The sequence below is a fragment of the Ranitomeya imitator genome, chromosome 7, assembly GCF_032444005.1.
Source record: "Ranitomeya imitator isolate aRanImi1 chromosome 7, aRanImi1.pri, whole genome shotgun sequence".
NCBI classification, from domain to species: domain Eukaryota; kingdom Metazoa; phylum Chordata; class Amphibia; order Anura; family Dendrobatidae; genus Ranitomeya; species Ranitomeya imitator.
The window spans coordinates 5,494,104-5,518,807 of NC_091288.1; the positions used below are offsets into that span (position 1 = coordinate 5,494,104).

At 48.7% G+C, this 24,704-nt stretch overlaps 1 protein-coding gene across 2 annotated transcripts in view; it reads right to left on the reverse strand.

Moving 5' to 3' along the window:
- KALRN (kalirin RhoGEF kinase) overlaps nt 1–24,704 on the reverse strand; it is a 424,214-nt gene that overhangs the window by 230,593 nt on the left and 168,917 nt on the right. For both annotated transcript variants that reach the window (XM_069732606.1, XM_069732607.1), the window contains exons 13-18: nt 23,225–23,399; nt 17,008–17,203; nt 16,616–16,782; nt 2,716–2,835; nt 463–681; nt 227–379 (exon numbers count right to left, since the gene is read on the reverse strand). In XM_069732606.1, the coding sequence (XP_069588707.1) occupies nt 227–379; nt 463–681; nt 2,716–2,835; nt 16,616–16,782; nt 17,008–17,203; nt 23,225–23,399 (1,030 nt within the window). The remainder of the gene's footprint in view (nt 1–226; nt 380–462; nt 682–2,715; nt 2,836–16,615; nt 16,783–17,007; nt 17,204–23,224; nt 23,400–24,704) is intronic.

A 24,704-nucleotide genomic window follows, 5' to 3' on the forward strand; every position in this document is an offset into this window, starting at 1 on the left:
GGGTTGGGGGCTGCACCAGACACTGTATTATATCACCTCGGAGGAGCAGACATTATAGATGGGCCGCGGCTGAGGGTTGGGGGCTGCACCTGACACTGTATTATACGGCCCCGGAGGAGCAGACATTATAGATGGGCCGCAGCTCAGGGTGCACTTTACAATGTAAAATACATGAAACTCCCCTGCTTAGCACAGGTCCCACCCCTGAAGATGCTCCGCCCATCACCTTGAGGAAGGCTTCCTTCTGTTCCAAGTGTTTGCTTATCAGCGGCATCACATGGTCCATGTCGGACTGAGATGGTCCCAGTTTATCGTGTCCCCGGCACCAGTCCTCGTCCCTCCGATATTCCTGCTCCAGGCTTTCTAAGACACTGCAAACCTAGACCAGGACAAGGAGGAGACGTGATGGCGGATCATGTGTAAGATTTCCCCTCTCTTGTCCTGCTGCACGCAGTCACCCACCTGCTCTGAGGTTTTGTAGAAAGCCACCGAGGCATTCACCAGCTTCAATCGGTCCTCCATCTTCAACATGAGCTGCTGCCAGTTCATAGCGACCTTCTCTGCGCACTCCCGGATGGCGTCTGCATCGTAATGGCCAGCCTGGAGCAGCGCCTCCGCCTTCTGCTGCACCTGCAGAGCGCTCTGGTGAGTCTTCTGTAAGGAGCTGGCGTGAAACAGGGACTGTGTAAACAAGAGGAGACCATGTGATCAGAGAGCCACGAAAACAGGGAGCCACGAAACAAGAGAGCCACGAAACAAGAGATCCGAGAAACCAGGGAGCAACGAGTCCAGGCAAACTAAGGAGAGCACAAAAATTCACCACCGTCGCAAGGGCAATCACCACGGAGAGTCACACGTCACAGCGAGGGCGATCACCACGGAGAGTCACACGTCACAGCGAGGGCGATCACCACGGAGAGTCACACGTCACAGCGACGGCAATAACCCGGGAGAGTCACACGGCACAGCGAGGGCGATCACCACGGAGAGTCACATGTCACAGCGAGGGTGATCACCTGGGAGAGTCACACGGCACAGCGAGGCCGATCACCAGGGAGAGTCACACGGCACAAGGAGAGCAATCACCGCGGAGAGTCACACGTCACAGCGAGAGCTTTCACCAGGGAGAGTCACACGACACAGCGAGAGCGATCACCCGGGAGAGTCACACGTCACAGCGAGGGCGATCACCAGGGAGAGTCACACAGCACAGCGAGAGCGATCACCGCGGAGAATCACAAGTCACAGTGAGGGCGATTACCACAGAGAGTCAGACAACACAGCGAGGGCGATCACCCGGGAGAGTCACAAGGCACAGTGAGTGATTACCCGGGAGAGTCACACGGCACACTGAGGGCGATCACCAGGGAGAATCACACATCACAGCGAGGGCGATCACCCAGCAGAGTCACACGTCTAAGCGAGGGCGATCACCCAGCAGAGTCACAGGTCACAGCGAGGGCGATCACCCGCGAGAGTCACACATCACAGCGAGGGCTTTCACCAGGGACAGTCACACATCACAGCGAGGGCTTTCACCAGGGAGAGTCACACATCACAGCGAAAGATATCACCCGGGAGAGTCACACGTCACAGCAAAGCGAGGGCGATCACCCGGGAGAGTCACAAGTCACAGCGAGGGCGATCACCCAGGAAAGTCACACGTCACAGCGAGAGGAATCACCCGGGAGAGTCACACGTCACAGAGAAAGCGATTACTCGGGAGAGTCACACGTCACAGTGAGAGCGATCACCAGGGAGAATCACACATCACAGCGAGGGCGATCACCCAGCAGAGTCACACGTCTAAGCGAGGGCGATCACCCAGCAGAGTCACAGGTCACAGCGAGGGCGATCACCCGCGAGAGTCACACATCACAGCGAGGGCTTTCACCCGCGAGAGTCACACATCACAGCGAGGGCTTTCACCAGGGAGAGTCACACATCACAGCGAGGGCTTTCACCAGGGAGAGTCACACATCACAGCGAGAGATATCACCCGGGAGAGTCACACGTCACAGCAAAGCGAGGGCGATCACCCGGGAGAGTCACATGTCACAGCGAGGGCGATCACCCAGGAAAGTCACATGTCACAGCGAGAGGAATCACCCGGGAGAGTCACACGTCACAGAGAAAGCGATTACTCGGGAGAGTCACACGTCACAGTGAGAGCGATCACCACAAAGTCACATGTCACAGCGAGAGGGATCACCCGGGAGAGTCACACGGCACAGCGAGGGCGATCACCACAGAGAGTCAGACAACACAGCGAGGGTGATCACCCGGGAGAATTACAAGTCACAGCGAGGGCGATCACCACAAAGAGTCACACGGCACAGCGAGGGCAATCACTCGAGAGAGTCACACGTCACAGCGACGGCGATCACCAGAGAGAGTCACACGTCACAGTGAGAGCGATCACCACAAAAGAGTCAGACAACACAGCGAGGGCGATCACCCGGGAGTGTCACATGTCACAGCGAGAGTGATCACCTGGGAGAGTCACGATACAGCAAGGGTGATCACCCAGGACAGGGATGCACAAGGGTTGGCCAGGAAAAGTGCAAAAGCATCAATACACCTGTAAGTCAGTTGCGAATGCTCCCCTGTTGTAAACCATTTCAAGGTGCAGACTGCACAAAGTCATCAGACTTTGGGGTCACTGTCCCTTTAAGTTTGCAGATTATAGGAGCATAATTGTCTGCATTCAATTACCTCGATCGCCATCTGGAATTGCTCGTGTTCCCTCTGGAGCTGCTCGGCCTCAGACAAGGAGCTGGCGTTCACCAGGCTGGCGTTCAACATGGACTCCCCATTACGAATCCATCCCAACACCTGGAAGAGAGAGAGGACATGTCATCCATCACTGCCCCGACCACCACTGGGCAAAAAAGAAAGCAAAGTTTATGTTCGTAAGAGACTAATTGCTCCAGAGAGGCCACGGAAGTATGACCCAATCACGCGTCTCACGGGTCCTGGAGTCAGGTGACAGCCACTAATATAGTGACACAAAAAGTGTCAACTGTCCGAGCAGAACCCCCCAAGAGTGGAGGCCCAGACCACCGACATCCCACGTAGTGTGACTGTGCTCCTACATAGGTCACATTGTGTGCTCAGTGTGATATCGTAATACATAGTAATATGTCTGCCCTTCTCAGTGCGATATAGTAATATATATAGTAATATGGCTGCCCTTCTCCTCAGTGTGATATAGTAATATATATAGTAATATGTCTGCCCTTCTCAGTGTGATATAGTAATATATATAGTAATATGTCTGCCCTTCTCAGTGTGATATAGTAATATATATATAGTAATATGGCCGCCCTTCTCAGTGTGATATAGTAATATATATAGTAATATGTCTGCCCTTCTCAGTGTGATATAGTAATATATATAGTAATATGTCTGCCCTTCTCAGTGTGATATAGTAATATATATAGTAATATGGCCGCCCTTCTCCTCAGTGTGATATAGTAATATATATAGTAATATGTCTGCCCTTCTCAGTGTGATATAGTAATATATATAGTAATATGGCCGCCCTTCTCAGTGTGATATAGTAATATATATATAGTAATATGGCCGCCCTTCTCAGTGTGATATAGTAATATATATAGTAATATGGCCGCCCTTCTCCTCAGTGTGATATAGTAATATATATATATATAGTAATATGGCCGCCCTTCTCCTCAGTGTGATATAGTAATGTATATAGTAATATGGCCGCCCTTCTCCTCAGTGTGATAAAGTAATATATATAGTAATATGGCCACAATTCTCCTCAGTGTGATGTAGTAATATATATAGTAATATGGCCACCCTTCTCCTCAGTGTGATATAGTAATATATATAGTAATATGGCCGTCCTTCTCCTCAGTGATCATATAGTAATATATATAGTAATATGGCCGCCATTCTCCTCAGTGTGATATAGTAATATATATAGTAATATGGCCGCCCTTCTCAGTGTGATATAGTAATATATATAGTAATATGGCCGCCCTTCTCCTCAGTGTGATATAGTAATATATATAGTAATATGTCTGCCCTTCTCAGTGTGATATAGTAATATATATAGTAATATGGCCGCCCTTCTCCTCAGTGTGATATAGTAATATATATAGTAATATGTCTGCCCTTCTCAGTGTGATATAGTAATATATATAGTAATATGGCCGCCCTTCTCAGTGTGATATAGTAATATATATATATAGTAATATGGCCGCCCTTCTCCTCAGTGTGATATAGTAATATATATAGTAATATGTCTGCCCTTCTCAGTGTGATATAGTAATATATATAGTAATATGGCCGCCCTTCTCAGTGTGATATAGTAATATATATATATAGTAATATGGCCGCCCTTCTCCTCAGTGTGATATAGTAATATATATATATATAGTAATATGGCCGCCCTTCTCCTCAGTGTGATATAGTAATATATATAGTAATATGGCCGCCCTTCTCCTCAGTGTGATTTAGTAATATATATATAGTAATATGGCCGCCCTTCTCCTCAGTGTGATACAGTAATATATATATAGTAATATGGCCGCCCTTCTCCTCAGTGTGATATAGTAATATATATAGTAATATGGCCGCCCTTCTCCTCAGTGTGATATAGTAATATATATAGTAATATGGCCGCCCTTCTCCTCAGTGTGAAATAGTAATATATTCAGTAATATGGCCGCCCTTCTCCTCAGTGTGATATAGTAATATATATAGTAATATGGCCGCCCTTCTCCTCAGTGTGATATAGTAATATATATAGTAATATGGCCGCCCTTCTCAGTGTGATATAGTAATATATATAGTAATATGGCCGCCCTTCTCCTCAGTGTGATATAGTAATATATATAGTAATATGGCCGCCCTTCTCCTCAGTGTGATATAGTAATATATATAGTAATATGGCCGCCCTTCTCCTCAGTGTGATATAGTAATATATTCAGTAATATGGCCGCCCTTCTCCTCAGTGTGATATAGTAATATATATAGTAATATGGCCGCTCTTCTCCTCAGTGTGATATAGTAATATATATAGTAATATGGCCGCCCGTCTCCTCAGTGTGATATAGTAATATATATAGTAATACGGCCGCCCTTCTCCTCAGTGTGATATAGTAATATATATAGTAATATGGCCACCATTCTCCTCAGTGTGATATAGTAATATATATATATATATATATATATATATATATATATATATATATAGTAATATGGCCGCCCTTCTCCTCAGTGATGATATAGTAATATATATAGTAATATGGCCGCCCTTCTCCTCAGTGTGATATAGTAATATATATATATATATATATAGTAATATGGCCGTCCTTCTCCTCAGTGTGATATAGTAATATATATAGTAATATGGCCGCCCTTCTCCTCAGTGTGATATAGTAATATATATAGTAATATGGCCGCCCTTCTCCTCAGTGTGATATAGTAATATATATAGTAATATGGACGCTCTTCTCCTCAGTGTGATATAGTAATATATATAGTAATATGGCCGCCCTTCTCCTCAGTGTGATATAGTAATATATATAGTAATATGGCCGCCCTTCTCCTCAGTGTGATATAGTAATATATATAGTAATATGGCCGCCCTTCTCCTCAGTGTGATATAGTAATATATATAGTAATATGGACGCCCTTCTCCTCAGTGTGATATAGTAATATATATAGTAATATGGACGCTCTTCTCCTCAGTGTGATATAGTAATATATATAGTAATATGGCCGCCCTTCTCCTCAGTGTGATATAGTAATATATATAGTAATATGGCCGCCCTTCTCCTCAGTGTGATATAGTAATATATATAGTAATATGGACGCCCTTCTCCTCAGTGTGATATAGTAATATATATAGTAATATGGCCACCATTCTCCTTATTGATGATATAGTAATATATAGAGAGTATATAGTAATTGGGCCTTCACACATTGAAAGCTGTTCACAGATTGATGGGCAGGCAAGCTGATTAACCCATTTCTATATTCATACCCCCCTCAGGGAGCAGAATGCCGGACTGCAAAGTTTAGATATTTCTGTAAGTTTTCTCCCTTTATTTTTATAATGGTTTTGCATGTCACTTTTTATTCCCATATTTTTTATATCCGGATATTGTAAGCACTGTACCTTTCTATTAAAGATTAAAATTTATTAAGTTTGAACTTTGTATGCTCTAAAGTAATGCATAGCCTTATAGTGTGTGACCCCGGTGATTGGCAAACAGTATTAGTAATATTTCCAGGACTCATCACCCGTGTGTTCAGTGAGTGGTGGCAGCGTGTATGAGCGGGGTCCTCCCATTGCAGTATAGGACAGAGGCTGAATGCTGGACTGAGTGAGAGGATAGATTAACCCTTGCAGGTGCAACTCCCAGTCACGTGCGGAGAACCGGGTATGTGACACACACTAATACATCTGGTGTGGGACTGCCATCTCCCCAGCGAACCACAGTGGAGCCCAAGGTGGCATTACCAGACAGGTTCTCCAGGGGGGAAAGTTTGCCGGCTTCCGAGGCCTGTAAACTGTACTTCACGTTACGTCCGGTATCATCAGGCATAGAGGATCTACGTGTGGGGATAACCATCTTGCTCTTTCAGGGGGACCTCAGTCCATGGGCGTTTTTCTTCCTGTCTGACTCAGTCGCTTTAGACGGTGGAGGGATTTTTTTCGGGCTCTGGGTCTTCGCTACGGAGACGCTATTGGGGTCATCATATATGAGTCCACACTGCGCCAGCTTCTGCAAGGAGACTGGCCGGCGGAGGAGTATTGCTCTGAGGTCCAGAGGTGGACCACAGACACCAGGTGGAATGACCCCGCACTCTGCAGTCAGTTGTGTAAGGGCCTCTCAGCGAGAGTAATATGTGCCTTAGCTCTGTATGAGACTCCTGACTCCCTTGAGGAGGCCGTGTCTCTGGCGATTCGGGTTGATCACGGTCATCGCCAGAGACATAGGGAGTCACCTCTGGCTGCGGGAGGTCCGGGGTCGAGGGCGGTCAGTACGGAGCCTGCTGTGGAACCCATGAAGGTGGGAGCGGCGTCTCAGGCTGGTAAATTGTCTGCAGTCCAGCATAAGGGGGAGTGTGTTTCCTTTGTGGTAAAAAGGGCCATTTTGTGAGGACTTATCCTTCCCGACCTCTATATAAACAAACACCTGAAAAACTAGAGGGCCCGGATTGCAGCGACGTTGGCAATCCGGGACCTCGGTGGGTAGGACACAGTTTTTCTTACTAGCTACTATATACATGGATGGAAATAAAGGTGGACGTTTCCGCCTTCCTGGACAGTGGAGCAGGGTTTAATTTGGTTGACGCTAGGTTTGTCTACGACCAGGGCCTCATTCCACATACTCTGTCCAGACCCATACCTATTATTGCTATTCAATCCACCCCTTGAGACTGGGGCACTTTACGCAGGTGGTCTGAGACTTGCATCTTCAGATGGAGGACATGCACACTGCGGTAATTGACTCATGTGCTAGAGCAGGGGTCCCCAACTCCAGGCCTCGAGGGCCGCCAACAGTGCAGGTTTTCAGGATTTCTTTAGTATTGCATCAGTGGTAATGTGATCATCTGCACAGGTGATGATTCCAACCCCTGTGCAATACTAAGGAAATCCTGAAAACCTGCACTGTTGGCGGCCCTCGAGGCCTGGAGTTGGGGACCACTGTGCTAGAGAGTCTGCCCTCTCCTGTGGTACTAGGACTTCCTTGGCTCGCTCTGCCCTCTCCTGTGGTACTAGGACTTCCATGACTCGCTCTGCCCTCTCCTGTGGTACTGGGACTTCCTTGGCTGGCTCTGCCCTCTCCTGTGGTACTGGGACCTCCTTGGCTGGCTCTGCCCTCAACTGTGGTACTGGGACTTCCATGACTCGCTCTGCCCTCTCCTGTGGTACTGGGACTTCCTTGGCTCGCTTTGCCCTCTCCTGTGGTACTAGGACTTCCATCACTCGCTCCGCCCTCTCCTGTGGTACTGGGACTTCCTTGGCTCGCTCTGCCCTCAACTATGGTACTGGGACTTCCTTGGCTCGCTCTGCCCTCAACTGTGGTACTGGGACTTCCTTGGCTCGCTCCGCCCTCTCCTGTGGTACTGGGACTTCCTTGGCTCGCTCCGCCCTCTCCTGTGGTACTGGGACTTCATTGGCTCGCTCTCCACAATCCTGTAGTATTGGCTGACACAGGAAGTAGTAAATTGGAGGACATATTGTCAAGGACACTGCTTGGGTAACCGGTTGGCTGGGGTGGATACCCAGTCTGTGTTGAGTTACCTGTCTGATTTTGGGGACGTGTTCTCAGAGCAGGGGAGCCAATTACTCTCACCCCATCGTCCTTATGATTGCCCAATTAATCTGGTTCCAGGTGCCAAGCTGCCCAAGAGCAGACTGTATAATATCTCTGGTCCAGAGAGACAGGCCATGAAGGACTACATCACGGACAGCCTGGCTGAGGGTCTTATCGGACCATCCTCCTCGTGGAGTTCTTTTTTGTAAAGAAAAAAGATGGGGGTTACGTCCTTGCCTGGATTTCTGGGAACTCAATGTGATCACTGCCAGTATCTGCTTCCCTGATCCATCACCTCTTTAATCAAATTGTAGGGGCAAAATGGTTCTCCAAGAAGGACCTCAGGGAGGGGAACGTATAACCTCATCAGCATTAAAGAGCGGGATGAATGGAAAACCGTGTTCAATACTCCTGAGGGTCACTATAAGAACCTGGTGATGCCTTTTGGGTTGACGAACGCGCCCGCCGTCTTTCAACACTTTATTAATGACAACTTTAGTCACCTGGAAGGCAAATTCGTGATGTATCTGGATGACATTAATTTATTCACCGGACCTTGAGTCACGTCAGGTACATGTCAGGCAGGTCTTACAGATTCTCCGAGACAATAAATTATATGACAAACCTAAGAAGTGTATGTTCTCAGTTGAGGAGATCCCTTTCCCAGGATATGAGATGTCTGCCATCGGTTTCAGCATGGATCCGCGGTATTCGATTGGGATCGTTCAGAGATTTTTGGGTTTCGCCTACTACTACCATAAATTCATAAAGAATTTTTCGGTAGTAGCCAAACCTATTATGCAAATGACCAGGAAGGGGACGGACTTCTCCAGGTGGTCCAGTCCTGCCAGGGAAACATTCGATACGCTGAAGAGGTGTTTTTCTTCTGCGCCAATCCTTATCCAGCCTGACGTCTCTCAGCCTTTTATCGTTGAGGTCGATATGTCTGAGGTGGGAGTGGGGGCTGTATTGTCACAGGGTGAGACTCCTGGTAAATGGCGTCCATGTGCTTCTTTTTCAAAGAAACTGTCACCGGCTGAGAAAAATTATGACATTGGTAACAGGTAACTAAGGCAGGGTTCACATTGCGTCAATGGCAATGCGCTGACGGCATCCGTTACACAGCGGCACTAACGCTATGTAACGGATGCGTTAGCGGATCCATTGATTGCCGTTATGTAACGCATGTCATAATCGGCATGCGTCAGCGATGTGCCGTCATTCTGTGACGGACCCTCGGACGCGGTCTGCAGCATTTCCGGGTCCGTCACCAATAGCGTAGGTGGAGCATCTGCGCTATCGCGATCGCATAAAACGATCTTTAAAAGGCACTGGCGTTGGTGAAGTCCGTTGAACGCATGCGTAGCACGGACTGCACCAACGCAATGTGAACCCAGCATTAGCAATCAAATGGGCTTTTGAGAGTGGCGTCATTTTATGGAGGGAGCAGTTCACCCAGTGATAGTAATCACAAATCGTAAGAATCTGGTATATATGGAATCAGCGCAAGTGATGATTCCAACCCCTGTGCAATACTAAGGAAATCCTGAAAACCTGCACTGTTGGCGGCCCTCGAGGCCTGGAGTTGGGGACCACTGTGCTAGAGAGTCTGCCCTCTCCTGTGGTACTAGGACTTCCATGACTCGCTCTGCCCTCTCCTGTGGTACTGGGACTTCCTTGGCTGGCTCTGCCCTCTCCTGTGGTACTGGGACTTCCTTGGCTGGCTCTGCCCTCAACTGTGGTACTGGGACTTCCATGACTCGCTCTGCCCTCTCCTGTGGTACTGGGACTTCCTTGGCTCGCTTTGCCCTCTCCTGTGGTACTAGGACTTCCATCACTCGCTCCGCCCTCTCCTGTGGTACTGGGACTTCCTTGGCTCGCTCCGCCCTCTCCTGTGGTACTGGGACTTCCTTGGCTCGCTCTGCCCTCAACTATGGTACTGGGACTTCCTTGGCTCGCTCTGCCCTCAACTGTGGTACTGGGACTTCCTTGGCTCGCTCCGCCCTCTCCTGTGGTACTGGGACTTCCTTGGCTCGCTCCGCCCTCTCCTGTGGTACTGGGACTTCCTTGACTCGCTCTGCCCTCAACTGTGGTACTGGGACTTCCTTGGCTCGCTCTGCCCTCAACTGTGGTACTGGGACTTCCTTGGCTCGCTCTGCCCTCTCCTGTGGTACTGGGACTTCCATGGCTCGCTCTGCCCTCTCCTGTGGTACTGGGACTTCCATGGCTCGCTCTGCCCTCACCTGTGGTACTGGGACTTCCTGGCTCGCTCTGCCCTCAACTGTGGTACTAGGACTTCCTTGGCTCGCTCTGCCCTCTCCTGTGATACTGGGACCTCCTTAGCTCGCTCTACCCTCTCCTGTGGTACTGGGACTCCCTGCGCTCGCTCTGCCTTCTCCTGTGGTACTAGGACTCCCTTCGCTCGCTCTACCCTCTCCTGTGGTACTGGGACTCCCTGCGCTCGCTCTGCCTTCTCCTGTGGTACTGGGACTTCCTTGGCTCGCTCTGCCCTCTCCTGTGATACTGGGACCTCCTTAGCTCGCTCTACCCTCTCCTGTGGTACTAGGACTCCCTTCGCTCGTTCTGCCTTCTCCTGTGGTACTAGCACTCCCTTCGCTCGCTCTGCCTTCTCCTGTGGTACTAGGACTCCCTTCGCTCGCTCTGCCCTCACCTGTGGTACTGGGACTTCCTTAGCTCGCTCTGCCCTCTCCTGTGGTACTGGGACTTCCTTGGCTCGCTCTGCCCTCTCCTGTGATACTGGGACTTCCTTGGCTCGCTCTACCCTCTCCTGTGGTACTAGGACTTCCTTGGCTCGCTCTGCCCTCTCCTGTGGTACTGGGACTTCCTTGGCTCGCTCTGCCCTCTCCTGTGGTACTAGGACTTCCTTGGCTCGCTCTGCCCTCTCCTGTGGTACTGGGACTTCCTTGGCTCGCTCTGCCCTCTCCTGTGGTACTGGGACTCCCTGCGCTCGCTCTGCCTTCTCCTGTGGTACTGGGACTTCCTTGGCTCGCTCTGCCCTCTCCTGTGGTACTAGGACTTCCATGACACGCTCCGCCCTCTCCTGTGGTACAGAGACTTCCTTGGCTCGCTCCGCCCTCTCCTGTGGTACTGGGACTTCCTTGGCTCGCTCCGCCCTCTCCTGTGGTACTAGGACTTCCTTGGCTCGCTCTGCCCTCTCCTGTGGTACTAGGACTTCCTTGGCTCGCTCTGCCCTCAACTGTGGTACTGGGACTTCCTTAGCTCGCTCTGCCCTCTCCTGTGGTACTGGGACTTCCTTGGCTCGCTCTGCCCTCTCCTGTGGTACTGGGACTTCCTTGGCTCGCTCTGCCCTCTCCTGTGGTACTGGGACTTCCTTGGCTCGCTCTGCTCTCACCTGTGGTACTGGGACTTCCTTGGCTCGCTCTGCCCTCAACTGTGGTACTGGGACTCCCTGCGCTCGCTCTGCCCTCTCCTGTGGTACTGGGACTTCCATGGCTCGCTCTGCCCTCACCTGTGGTACTGGGACTTCCTTGACTCGCTCTGCCCTCTCCTGTGATACTGGGACCTCCTTAACTCGCTCTATCCTCTCCTGTGGTACTGGGACTCCCTGCGCTCGCTCTGCCTTCTCCTGTGGTACTAGGACTCCCTTCGCTCGCTCTACCCTCTCCTGTGGTACTGGGACTCCCTGCGCTCGCTCTGCCTTCTCCTGTGGTACTGGGACTTCCTTGGCTCGCTCTGCCCTCTCCTGTGATACTGGGACCTCCTTAGCTCGCTCTACCCTCTCCTGTGGTACTAGGACTCCGTTCGCTCGCTCTACCTTCTCCTGTGGTACTAGGACTCCCTTCGCTCGCTCTGCCCTCTCCTGTGGTACTGGGACTTCCTTGGCTCGCTCTGCCCTCTCCTGTCGTACTGGGACTTCCTTGGCTCGCTCTGCCCTCTCCTGTGATACTGGGACTTCCTTGGCTCGCTCTGCCCTCACCTGTGGTACTGGGACCTCCTTAGCTCGCTCTGCCCTCTCCTGTGGTACTAGGACTTCCTTGGCTCGCTCTGCCCTCTCCTGTGATACTGGGACCTCCTTCGCTCGCTCTGCCCTCTCCTGTGGTACTAGGACATCCTTGGCTCGCTCTGCCCTCTCCTGTGGTACTAGGACTTCCTTGGCTCGCTCTACCCTCTCCTGTGGTACTGGGACTTCCTTGGCTCGCTCTGCCCTCTCCTGTGGTACTGGGACTTCCTTGGCTCGCTCCGCCCTCTCCTGTGGTACTGGGACTTCCTTGGCTCGCTCCGCCCTCTCCTGTGGTACTGGGACTTCATTGGCTCGCTCTCCACAATCCTGTAGTATTGGCTGACACAGGAAGTAGTAAATTGGAGGACATATTGTCAAGGACACTGCTTGGGTAACTGGTTGGCTGGGGTGGATACCCAGTCTGTGTTGAGTTACCTGTCTGATTTTGGGGACGTGTTCTCAGAGCAGGGGAGCCAATTACTCTCAACCCATCGTCCTTATGATTGCCCAATTAATCTGGTTCCAGGTGCCAAGCTGCCCAAGAGCAGACTGTATAATATCTCTGGTCCAGAGAGACAGGCCATGAAGGACTACATCACGGACAGCCTGGCTGAGGGTCTTATCGGACCATCCTCCTCGTGGAGTTCTTTTTTGTAAAGAAAAAAGATGGGGGTTACGTCCTTGCCTGGATTTCTGGGAACTCAATGTGATCACTGCCAGTATCTGCTTCCCTGATCCATCACCTCTTTAATCAAATTGTAGGGGCAAAATGGTTCTCCAAGAAGGACCTCAGGGAGGGGAACGTATAACCTCATCAGCATTAAAGAGCGGGATGAATGGAAAACCGTGTTCAATACTCCTGAGGGTCACTATAAGAACCTGGTGATGCCTTTTGGGTTGACGAACGCGCCCGCCGTCTTTCAACACTTTATTAATGACAACTTTAGTCACCTGGAAGGCAAATTCGTGATGTATCTGGATGACATTAATTTATTCACCGGACCTTGAGTCACGTCAGGTACATGTCAGGCAGGTCTTACAGATTCTCCGAGACAATAAATTATATGACAAACCTAAGAAGTGTATGTTCTCAGTTGAGGAGATCCCTTTCCCAGGATATGAGTTGTCTGCCATCGGTTTCAGCATGGATCCGCGGTATTCGATTGGGATCGTTCAGAGATTTTTGGGTTTCGCCTACTACTACCATAAATTCATAAAGAATTTTTCGGTAGTAGCCAAACCTATTATGCAAATGACCAGGAAGGGGACGGACTTCTCCAGGTGGTCCAGTCCTGCCAGGGAAACATTCGATACGCTGAAGAGGTGTTTTTCTTCTGCGCCAATCCTTATCCAGCCTGACGTCTCTCAGCCTTTTATCGTTGAGGTCGATATGTCTGAGGTGGGAGTGGGGGCTGTATTGTCACAGGGTGAGACTCCTGGTAAATGGCGTCCATGTGCTTCTTTTTCAAAGAAACTGTCACCGGCTGAGAAAAATTATGACATTGGTAACAGGTAACTAAGGCAGGGTTCACATTGCGTCAATGGCAATGCGCTGACGGCATCCGTTACACAGCGGCACTAACGCTATGTAACGGATGCGTTAGCGGATCCATTGATTGCCGTTATGTAACGCATGTCATAATCGGCATGCGTCAGCGATGTGCCGTCATTCTGTGACGGACCCTCGGACGCGGTCTGCAGCATTTCCGGGTCCGTCACCAATAGCGTAGGTGGAGCATCTGCGCTATCGCGATCGCATAAAACGATCTTTAAAAGGCACTGGCGTTGGTGAAGTCAGTTGAACGCATGCGTAGCACGGACTGCACCAACGCAATGTGAACCCAGCATTAGCAATCAAATGGGCTTTTGAGAGTGGCGTCATTTTATGGAGGGAGCAGTTCACCCAGTGATAGTAATCACAAATCGTAAGAATCTGGTATATATGGAATCAGCACAACATTTTACACCATGACAGGTGGGCATTGTTCTTCACCACGTTTAACTTTTTTGGTACTTATAGGCCGGGGAACAAAAACGTTAAAGGCGGATGCTTTTCTCGCTGCTTTCCTGGAGGAGGAGATAAGTGTGAACCGGTAACTATTCTTCAAAAAGGGGTAGTGATGGCGTCTATATGCTCCGATCTGGAAAGAGGTTGTTGACGCTCAGGGGGACGCCTCTGCTGCCTGTCCACTTGGAAAACGGTTTGTTGCTGTTAATCTTCGTCTAACAGTTCTCAGTGAACATCATGATTCAGTGTTGACCGGACACCCTGGTAATAAGGCCACCGCTGATCTACTTACTTAACATTTTTGGTGGCCAGGTGGTCATCAGCATGTCCGGGAGTATGTAGCCGCCTGTAGTGTCTGTGCGCGTTCCAACACCTCTCATACTTGTCTGTCGTGGTCTCTCCAACCCTTGGAGATTCCCAGTAGATTTTGGACTCATTTGTTGGTTGAATTTATCATGGATTTTCCGGTGTCGGGGGGAATACTGTAATCCTGGTGGTGGTGGATAGATTCAGTGAAATGCCTCATTTTATCGTCTTGCCTAACACCAAATCCTTAGCGCAAACTTTTGACAGGGAAACAATTAAACTACATGGGATCCAGACAGATATTTTTTCTGATCGGGGTGCAGTTTGTCTCCACGTTTTGGAAGGCATTTTGCACCCATGTGGGGATCCATTTGTTATTGTCTTCCACTTTTCATCTGAAATCTAACAGGCAGGCTGAACGGCCTTACCAGAGACGTACCTCAGATGTTTTGTATCTGAAAATCAGGAGGATTGGGTTACCTATTTATCGTTGGCTGAATTCCATCCTCAGTTTACTTCTTTCAATGGTTATCACCTTTCCACAATTATCTGAGGAGGAAAGGTTTTATCTTCCATTTCTACCATATGGCAAGGGGTGACTAATAAATTGAGGAAGATGGGATCCAGATAGAAGAGTGGCTAATTGGAGACATTTGGTGGTGACTTGGTGTGGCTTTTCTCGAGGAATATTAAGCTGAAGAAATTGGTTCCATATAAGATCTTAGCCATCATCAACCCCGTAGCATAGAGCCTTGCTTTACCACCTACCTTTAGAATCCATAATATTTGTCATTGTTCGCTTCTCAAAATATACGTGGCATCTGCAGTACCATCGCCTCTACCACTTTCTCCTGTCGTTGTCGATGGTAATCTGGAGCTCCAGATAGAAAAGGTCTTGGACTCTCGTCTTGTCAGTCGCTTCAGTATCTGGTACATTGGACGGGGGTCCGGTCCTGAGGAGAGGATGTGGGTACCAGCATCTGACATTCATGCGGCCAGACTGGTTTGGGCTTTTCACGTGGCTCACTGTGATGAGCCTGGTCCTGAGATTTCGGAGGTACCTCGTTAAAGAGGGGGTATTGTGACAGGGTTAGCGTGACGGAGCTGAGCCAGAAGACCGCAGCGTCTGGTTGATCCTACTCCGGTGCTGAGAAGATGCACTGCTCCGTCTTATTAAATGTGTTTATTTCTTCTAGCAGAACAGGGGTTAATCGGCCATGTTGGAAATCCCTGTTCTGAGCTGTGCTCGCTTAGCAGCTCCTTATTCGAATATCACCTGGGCTCTGTTACTAATCCTTGTCAGAGTTGGCTCTTGCTGCATGGCAATAAACCGAAGTTGGTATAAGAAGGAGTGCTGGAGGAGTTATTAGTGACTATTGCTTGGTTCGTACGCTTGATAACTCCTTTTCCTTGACTATTTCAGTTTCTTCCCCTTCCTACACACCCCAGATTCCTCTGATACATGTGAGGGAATATTTTGTTTGCCTGGAGTTTTCAGTTATCCCCCATCTGTGTTGCCTTGTTTGTCGGGTTGGTGTACTACGATGTATAGTAGCGCCCCCTCTTCCCTGGGTGGGGGAAGAGAACAGATGGAGGGCTGACTCAGAAGATAAGGCAAGGGAGGAGGCCCTGGTGTCTTCACCTTCAGAAGTATCCCGGGGAACAGGGCATGTTAGGTCACCCCAAAAGTTAGGGCCAGGAAAGGAGTACCTGGTCCCGGGTTACAAGACAGCTGTGTCATGACACTCTCTCTCTCATTCTGGCATTTGATAAAAATGAATAATTGTGGGAATAATTGACCTAAAATGGGAAAGGTTTATTCTGATTTCATGTCAGACATTGCAAAAAGCATGCAAATGTGTCTTTCTATATAGTGGATGGAGATATATATATATATACACACATACACATACACACACGCAGACACTTCACGTTCCTTCTTTCCACTCCTATAGATACAGTGGTACAGTGGTACTTGGTATTAGGCACACCTTATAGTCTGACACTAGGAGCATGTACCTGCTTGACTTCAGCCTGCAGGTGGCGCAGTTGCAGACACTGCTCCAGGCGCTTGTGGGTCTGATCCGCGTTCAGGTCCAGCTCGTGCTGCTTCTCATGGAAGAACTCCAGCAATTCCTGCACCTGCGTGGCCAGGTCTATGTCCTTCTCACAGATCAGCTCAATGCCTGGAGGAGGGGAACAAGCAGCACATCATCCGCTGATCAGCACTGACCACACTCGTCCGCCTCGGCTGCCCACCATACACAGTCACATACCACCCAATCCATAATCCTCATGTTGAGCTACGTGCCCACATCTACCGGTCACATTCACAGTAAAGTGTCATGTCTGGCTCCAGCGGCACCTACCAACCATCTCCTGCATGGTGCCACAGATGATGGAGGACTTACCGGACGCCTGCACCTCCATGATGTACTGGTGCAGTTCCTGGCCCTGCTGGATCACCTCGAAGGTCAAGTTGTTCATGACTTGTTTCCGCTCCTTGTGCCGCTGCAGGCGTTGCTCGGCAAGGGTCAAGTCTTCAGTATTGAAGTCATTCATCTGACGGACAAGATCCTCGTTCCAGGCGTCCAGTTCAGCCGTCACCTGCATGAAGAGCCATTATAGGGGCGGTATGCACACAATATAGATAATTGTAATAATTGTCTGGGAGAAATACTTCATTTTCTGGAACAATTTCAAGGGTTCCAACACTTTTGTCCTTGACTGTATGTATATTTGTATGTGTAAATTTGTTTGTGTGTATAATATACATACATATAAATATATACAAATATACAGTCAAGGACAAAAGTGTTAGCACCCTTGAAATTGTTCCAGAAAATGAAGTATTTCTCCCAGACTATTATTGCAATTCCCCATGTTTTGCTATACACAGTTTTATTTCCTTTGTGTGAATTGGAACAGCACAAAAAAAGGGAAAAAAAACAAGGAAAACTGGAGATAATTTCACACAAAAACCCCCAAAATGGGTCTGAAAATTGTTGGCACCTTTTGAACAAAAACAACAATCTCAAGGTTACAAGTCCATCTCCAGAGAACTTGATGTTCCTTTGTCCAAGATGCAGAACATAATCAAGAAGTTTATGACCCATGACACTGCAGCTAATCTCCCTGGGCGTGTAGAGAATGGATAAAAGGTTGTAACACAGGACAGTCCAGAGAGTCGAAAAGCCCCAATCAAGGTCCAAAGAAATTCAAGCTGTCCTGTCGGCCCATGGGGCATCAGTGTCAGCACAAACTATCAGTCCATGTGTGAATGACATAAAACGCTATGGCCGGATACCAAGAAGGACCTCACTGATGACACACACGTAAAAAGCTAGATTGTAGTTTACCAAAATGTACGAGAGTAATCCAAAATCCTTCTGGGAAAGTGTCTTGTGGACAGATATGACAAATCTAGAGTTTTTGGTAAAGCACATCATTCTACTGTTTAAGGAAAGCGGAATGGGGCCAACAAAAGAGAAGTACAGACTACCTACTGTCAGATATGGTGGAAGGTCACAGAGGTTTTGGGGTGGTTTTGCTGCATCTGGCACCAGGTGCCCAGACTGTGTGCACATGACATCGGAAGGTTACCAAAGGATTTTGCACTACAATGTAGTGCCCAGTGTCAGAAAGCTGGGTTTCAGTCCTAGGTCACGGGTCTTCCACCAGGACAATGACCCCAAACATACTTCAAAAAGACCCCAGAAATGGATAGAAAAAGAGCTGAAAATTTCTGAAGTGGCAGCAATGAGTCCAGATCTAAATTCCATTGATACCCTGTGGAGAGATCTTACAATCGAAAGCGAAATATGAGACCGGGAGCAGATTGTAAGAAGAGGCCAAGATCCCGACTGAGAGGAGCAAGAAGCTTGTGGATGGTTATAGAAGAGTCCAAGATCCCGACTGAGAGGAGTAAGAAGCTTGTGGATGGTTATAGAAGAGGCCAATATCCCGACTGAGAGGAGTAAGAAGCTTGTGGATGGTCATAGAAAAGTCCAAGATCCCAAATGAGAGGAGTAAGAAGCTTGTGGATGGCTATAGAAGAGGCCAAGATCCCGACTGAGAAGAGTAAAAATCTTGTGGATGATTATATAAAAGAGTCCAAGATGACAACTGAGAGGAGTAAGAAGCTTGTGGATGGTTATAGAAGAGACCAAGATCCCGACTGAGAGGAGTAAGAAGCTTGTGAATGGTTATAGGAGAGTCCAAGATCCCGGCTGAGAGGAGTAAGAAGCTTGTGAATGGTTATAGAAGAGTCCAAGATCCCGGCTGAGAGGAGTAAGAAGCTTGTGGATGGTTATAGGAGAGTCCAAGATCCCGGCTGAGAGGAGTAAGAAGCTTGTGAATGGTTATAGAAGAGTCCAAGATCCCGGCTGAGAGGAGTAAGAAGCTTGTGAATGGTTATAGAAGAGTCAAAGATCCCAGCTGAGAGGAGTAAGAAGCTTGTGGATGGTTATAGAAGAGTCCAAGATCCCAGCTGAGAGGAGTAAGAAGCTTGTGGATGGTTATAGAAGAGTCCAAGATACCAACTGAGAGGAGTAAGATGCTTGTGGATGGTTATAGAAGAGTCCAAGATCCCGACAGAGAGGAGTAAGAAGCTTGTGGATGGTTATAGAAGAGTCAAAGATCCCGGCTGAGAGGAGTAAGAAGTTTGTGGATGGTTATAGAAGAGTCCAAGATCCCAGCTGAGAGGAGTAAGAAGCTTGTGGATGGTTATAGAAGGGTCAAAGATCCCAGCTGAGAGGAGTAAGAAGCTTGTGGATGGTTATAGAAGAGTCAAAGATCCCGTCTGAGAGGAGTAAGAAGCTTGTGGATGGTTATAGAAGAGTCCAAGATCCCGGCTGAGAGGAGTAAGAAGCTTGTGGATGGTTATAGAAGAGTCCAAGATCCCAGCTGAGAGGAGTAAGAAGCTTGTGGATGGTTATAGAAGGGTCAAAGATCCCAGCTGAGAGGAGTAAGAAGCTTGTGGATGGTTATAGAAGAGTCAAAGATCCCGTCTGAGAGGAGTAAGAAGCTTGTGGATGGTTATAGAAGAGGCCAAGATGCTAACTGAGAGCAGTAAGAAGCTTGTGGATGGTTATAGAAGGGTCAAAGATCCCAAAAGAGGAGTAAGAAACTTGTGGATGGTTATAGAAGAGGCCAATATCCCGACTGAGAGGAGTAAGAAGCTTGTGGATGGTCATAGAAAAGTCCAAGATCCCAAATGAGAGGAGTAAGAAGCTTGTGGATGGCTATAGAAGACGCCAAGATCCCGACTGAGAAGAGTAAGAATCTTGTGGATGATTATATAAAAGAGTCCAAGATGACAACTGAGAGGAGTAAGAAGCTTGTGGATGGTTATAGAAGAGACCAAGATCCCGACTGAGAGGAGTACGAATCTTGTGGATGGTTATAGAAGAGACCAAGATCTTGACAGAGGAGTAAGAAGCTTGTGGATGGTTATAGGAGAGTCCAAGATCCCGACTGAGAGGAGCAAGAAGCTTGTGAATGGTTATAGAAGATTCCAAGATCCCGACTGAGAGGACCAAGAAGCTTGTGGATGGTTATAGAAGAGTCCAAGATCCTGACTGAGAGGAGTAAGAAGCTTGTGGATGGTTATAGAAGAGACCAAGATCTTAACAGAGGAGTAAGAAGCTTGTGGATGGTTATAGAAGAGTCCAAGATCCCAACTGAGAGGAGTAAGAAGCTTGTGGATGGTTATAGAAGAGACCAAGATCTTGACAGAGGAGTAAGAAGCTTGTGGATGGTTATAGAAGAGTCCAAGATCCCAATTGAGAGGAGTAAGAAGCTTGTGGATGGTTATAGAAGAGACCAAGATCTTGACAGAGGAGTAAGAAGCTTGTGGATGGTTATAGAAGAGTCCAAGATCCCAACTGAGAGGAGTAAGAAGCTTGTGGATGGTTATAGAAGAGTCCAAGATCCCGACAGAGGAGCAAAAAGCTTGTGGGTGGTTATAGAAGAGACCAAGATCTTGACAGAGGAGTAAGAAGCTTGTGGATGGTTATAGAAGAGTCCAAGATCTTGACAGAGGAGTAAGAAGCTTGTGGATGTTATAGAAGAGACCAAGATTTTGACAGAGGAGTAAGAAGCTTGTGGATGGTTATAGAAGAGTCCAAGATCTTGACAGAGGAGTAAGAAGCTTGTGGATGGTTATAGAAGAGACCAAGATCTTGACAGAGGAGTAAGAAGCTTGTGGATGGTTATAGAAGAGACCAAGATCTTGCCAGAGGAGTAAGAAGCTTGTGGATGGTTATAGAAGAGACCAAGATCTTGACAGAGGAGTAAGAAGCTTGTGGATGGTTATAGAAGAGACCAAGATCTTGACAGAGGAGTAAGAAGCTTGTGGATGGTTATAGAAGAGACCAAGATCTTGACAGAGGAGTAAGAAGCTTGTGGATGGTTATAGAAGAGACCAAGATCCCAACTGAGAGGAGTACGAATCTTGTGGGTGGTTATAGAAGAGTCCAAGATCCTGACTGAGAGGAGTAAGACGCTTGTGGATGGTTATAGAAGAGTCCAAGATCCCAGCTGAGAGGAGTAAGAAGCTTGTGGATGGTTATAGAAGAGTCCAAGATCCCAACTGAGAGGAGTACGAATCTTGTGGATGGTTATAGAAGAGTCCAAGATCCTGACTGAGAGGAGTAAGACGCTTGTGGATGGTTATAGAAGAGTCCAAGATCCCAGCTGAGAGGAGTAAGAAGCTTATGGATGGTTATAGAAGAGACCAAGATCTTGACAGATGAGTTAGAAGCTTGTGGATGGTTATAGAAGAGTCCAAGATCCCAACTGAGAGGAGTAAGAAGCTTGTGGATGGTTATAGAAGAGACCAAGATCTTGACAGAGGAGTAAGAAGCTTGTGGATGGTTATAGAAGAGTCCGAGATCCCAACTAAGAGGAGTAAGAAGCTTGTGGATGGTTATAGAAGAGTCCAAGATCCTAACTGAGAAGAGTAAGAAGCTTGTGGATAGTTATAGAAGAGTCCAAGATCCCGACTGAGAGGAGCAAGAAGCTTGTGGATGGTTATAGAAGAGTCCAAGATCCCGGCTGAGAGGAGTAAGAAGCTTGTGGATGGTTATAGAAGAGTCCAAGATCCTGACTGAGAGGAGTAAGACGCTTGTGGATGGTTATAGAAGAGTCCAAGATCCCAGCTGAGAGGAGTAAGAAGCTTGTGGATGGTTATAGAAGAGACCAAGATCTTGACAGAGGAGTAAGAAGCTTGTGGATCGTTATAGAAGAGTCCAAGATCCCAACTGAGAGGAGTAAGAAGCTTGTGGATGGTTATAGAAGAGTCGAAGATCCCAACTGAGAGGAGTAAGAAGCTTGTGGATGGTTATAGAAGAGTCCAAGATCCCGACTGAGAGGAGTAAGAAGCTTGTGGATGGTTATAGAAGAGACCAAGATCTTGACAGAGGAGTAAGAAGTTTGTGGATGGTTATAGAAGAGTCCAAGATCCCGGCTGAGAAGAGTAAGAAGCTTGTGGATGGTTATAGAAGAGACCAAGATCTTGACAGAGGAGTAAGAAGCTTGTGGATGGTTATAGAAGAGACCAAGATCCCAACTGAGAGGAGTAAGAAGATGTGGATAGTTATAGGAGAGTCCAAGATCCCGACAGAGGAGTAAGAAGATGTGGATAGTTATAGGAAGTGATTGATTGCAGGTATTCCAAAGGCGGTGACCAAACATTAAGGTGAGGGCCCCAACAATTCTGTGCGGACCATTACTGAGGTTTTGAGTGAAATGATAACCAACTAGCCTTGTAAATCATGTGTGATTGTAGTAATTTTCTGAAGAGAAATACTTCATTTTCTGGTACTATTTTAAGGGTGCCAACTAGTGATGAGCGAGTGTACTCGTTACTCGAGATTTCCCAGCACGCTCGGGGGTCCTCCGAGTATTTTTTAGTGCTCAGAGATTTAGTTTTCATTGCAGCAGCTGAATGATTTACAGCTATTAGCCAGCATAAGTACATGTGGGGATTCCCTAGCAACCAGGCAACCCCCACATGTACTTATGCTGGCTATCAGATGCTGCGATGAAAACTAAATATCTGAACACTAACAAATACTCGGAGGACCCCAGAGTCTGCTCGGTAAATCTCGAGTAACGAGTCTATCCGCTCATCACTAGTGCCAACACTTTTGGCCATGACTATACATATATACACATGACTGTGTAAGGCTACGTTCACATTAGCGTTTTGCGGGGCTGCGTCATGCGCCCCTATATTTAACATGGGGGCGCATGGACATGCGTTGTCTTGCGTTTTGTGACGCATGTGTCTTTTTTGGCGCAAGCGTCAGGGCACAGAGGACGCAGCAAGTTGCATTTTTTTTGCGTCCAAAATCATGCCAAAAAAGGACGCATGCGTCACAAAACGATGCGTTTTGCATGCGTTTTTGTTTGTGCTGTGCATTGCGTCGCCGACGCAGCACCGCACAACGCAAATGTGAACGTAGCCTAAGTTATTTTTTAGTCTTTTTGTTGCAGCTTTTGATAAGAATTTATTGCATTTTTCAGCTAAAATGGTGCAGTGACATTGAGCTCTGCTACATCTGCGGGAGATGAATCCATTCCACCGTTCATATGCCCATAAGCATGGCGGCCGTCACGACTCACCTCGATCGTGTACTGCTCGAAGATGCGCAGCTGCAGGAAGATGTCCAGCTTGATCTTCCGCTCATGAAACAATTCCTCCATCTGAACCTGAGCCTCGTCCAACTGCTGCAGAACCGACTCGATGTGACTGATGGAGCTGTTGTGCGGAGTTTTATTGCTGGAGACCGCAGAGTCCCTGAGGAGCAGAGAACCAACTCAGCTCTGCCATCGCGTCTCACCACATGGAACACACTCTGCTCTGCCCCCGCATCTCACCACGCGGAACACACTCGGCTCTGCACCGCGTCTCACCATACGAAACCATCTCGGCTCTGCCACGTCTCACCACATGGAACACACTCGGCTCTGCACCGCGTCTCACCACGCGGAACACACTCGGCTCTGCCACCGCATCTCACCACATGGAACACACTCTACTCTGCCCCCGCATCTCACCACGCGGAGCACACTCGGCTCTGCACCGCGTCTCACCATACGAAACACGCTTGGCTCTGCCACGTCTCACCACATGGAACACACTCGGCTCTGCACCGCGTCTCACCACGCGGAACACACTCGGCTCTGCCCCCGCATCTCACCACATGGAACACACTCTGCTCTGCCCCCGCATCTCACCACGCGGAGCACACTCGGCTCTGCACCGCGTCTCACCATACGAAACACGCTTGGCTCTGCCACGTCTCACCACATGGAACACACTCGGCTCTGCACCGCGTCTCACCACGCGGAACACACTCGGCTCTGCCCCCGCATCTCACCACATGGAACACACTCTACTCTGCCCCCACGTCTCACCACGCGGAACACACTCTGCTCTGCCCCCACGTCTCACCACGCGGAACACACTCTGCTCTGCCCCCGCATCTCACCACGCGGAACACACTCTGCTCTGCCCCCGCATCTCACCACGCGGAACACACTCTGCTCTGCCCCCGCATCTCACCACATGGAACACACTCTACTCTGCCCCCGCGTCTCACCACATGGAACACACTCTGCTCTGCCCCCGCATCTCACCACATGGAACACACTCTACTCTGCCCCCGCATCTCACCACATGGAACACACACTGCTCTGCCCCCGCATCTCACCACATGGAACACACTCTACTCTGCCCCCGCATCTCACCACATGGAACACACTCTGCTCTGCCCCCACGTCTCACCACGCGGAACACACTCGGCTCTGCCCCCACATCTCACCACATGGAACACACACTGCTCTGCCCCCACGTCTCACCACATGGGACACACTCTACTCTGCCCCCGCATCTCACCACATGGAACACACTCTACTCTGCCCCCGCATCTCACCACATGGAACACACTCTGCTCTGCCCCCGCATCTCACCACATGGAACACACTCTGCTCTGCCCCCACGTCTCACCACGCGGAACACACTCGGCTCTGCCCCCGCATCTCACCACATGGAACACACACTGCTCTGCCCCCACGTCTCACCACATGGGACACACTCTGC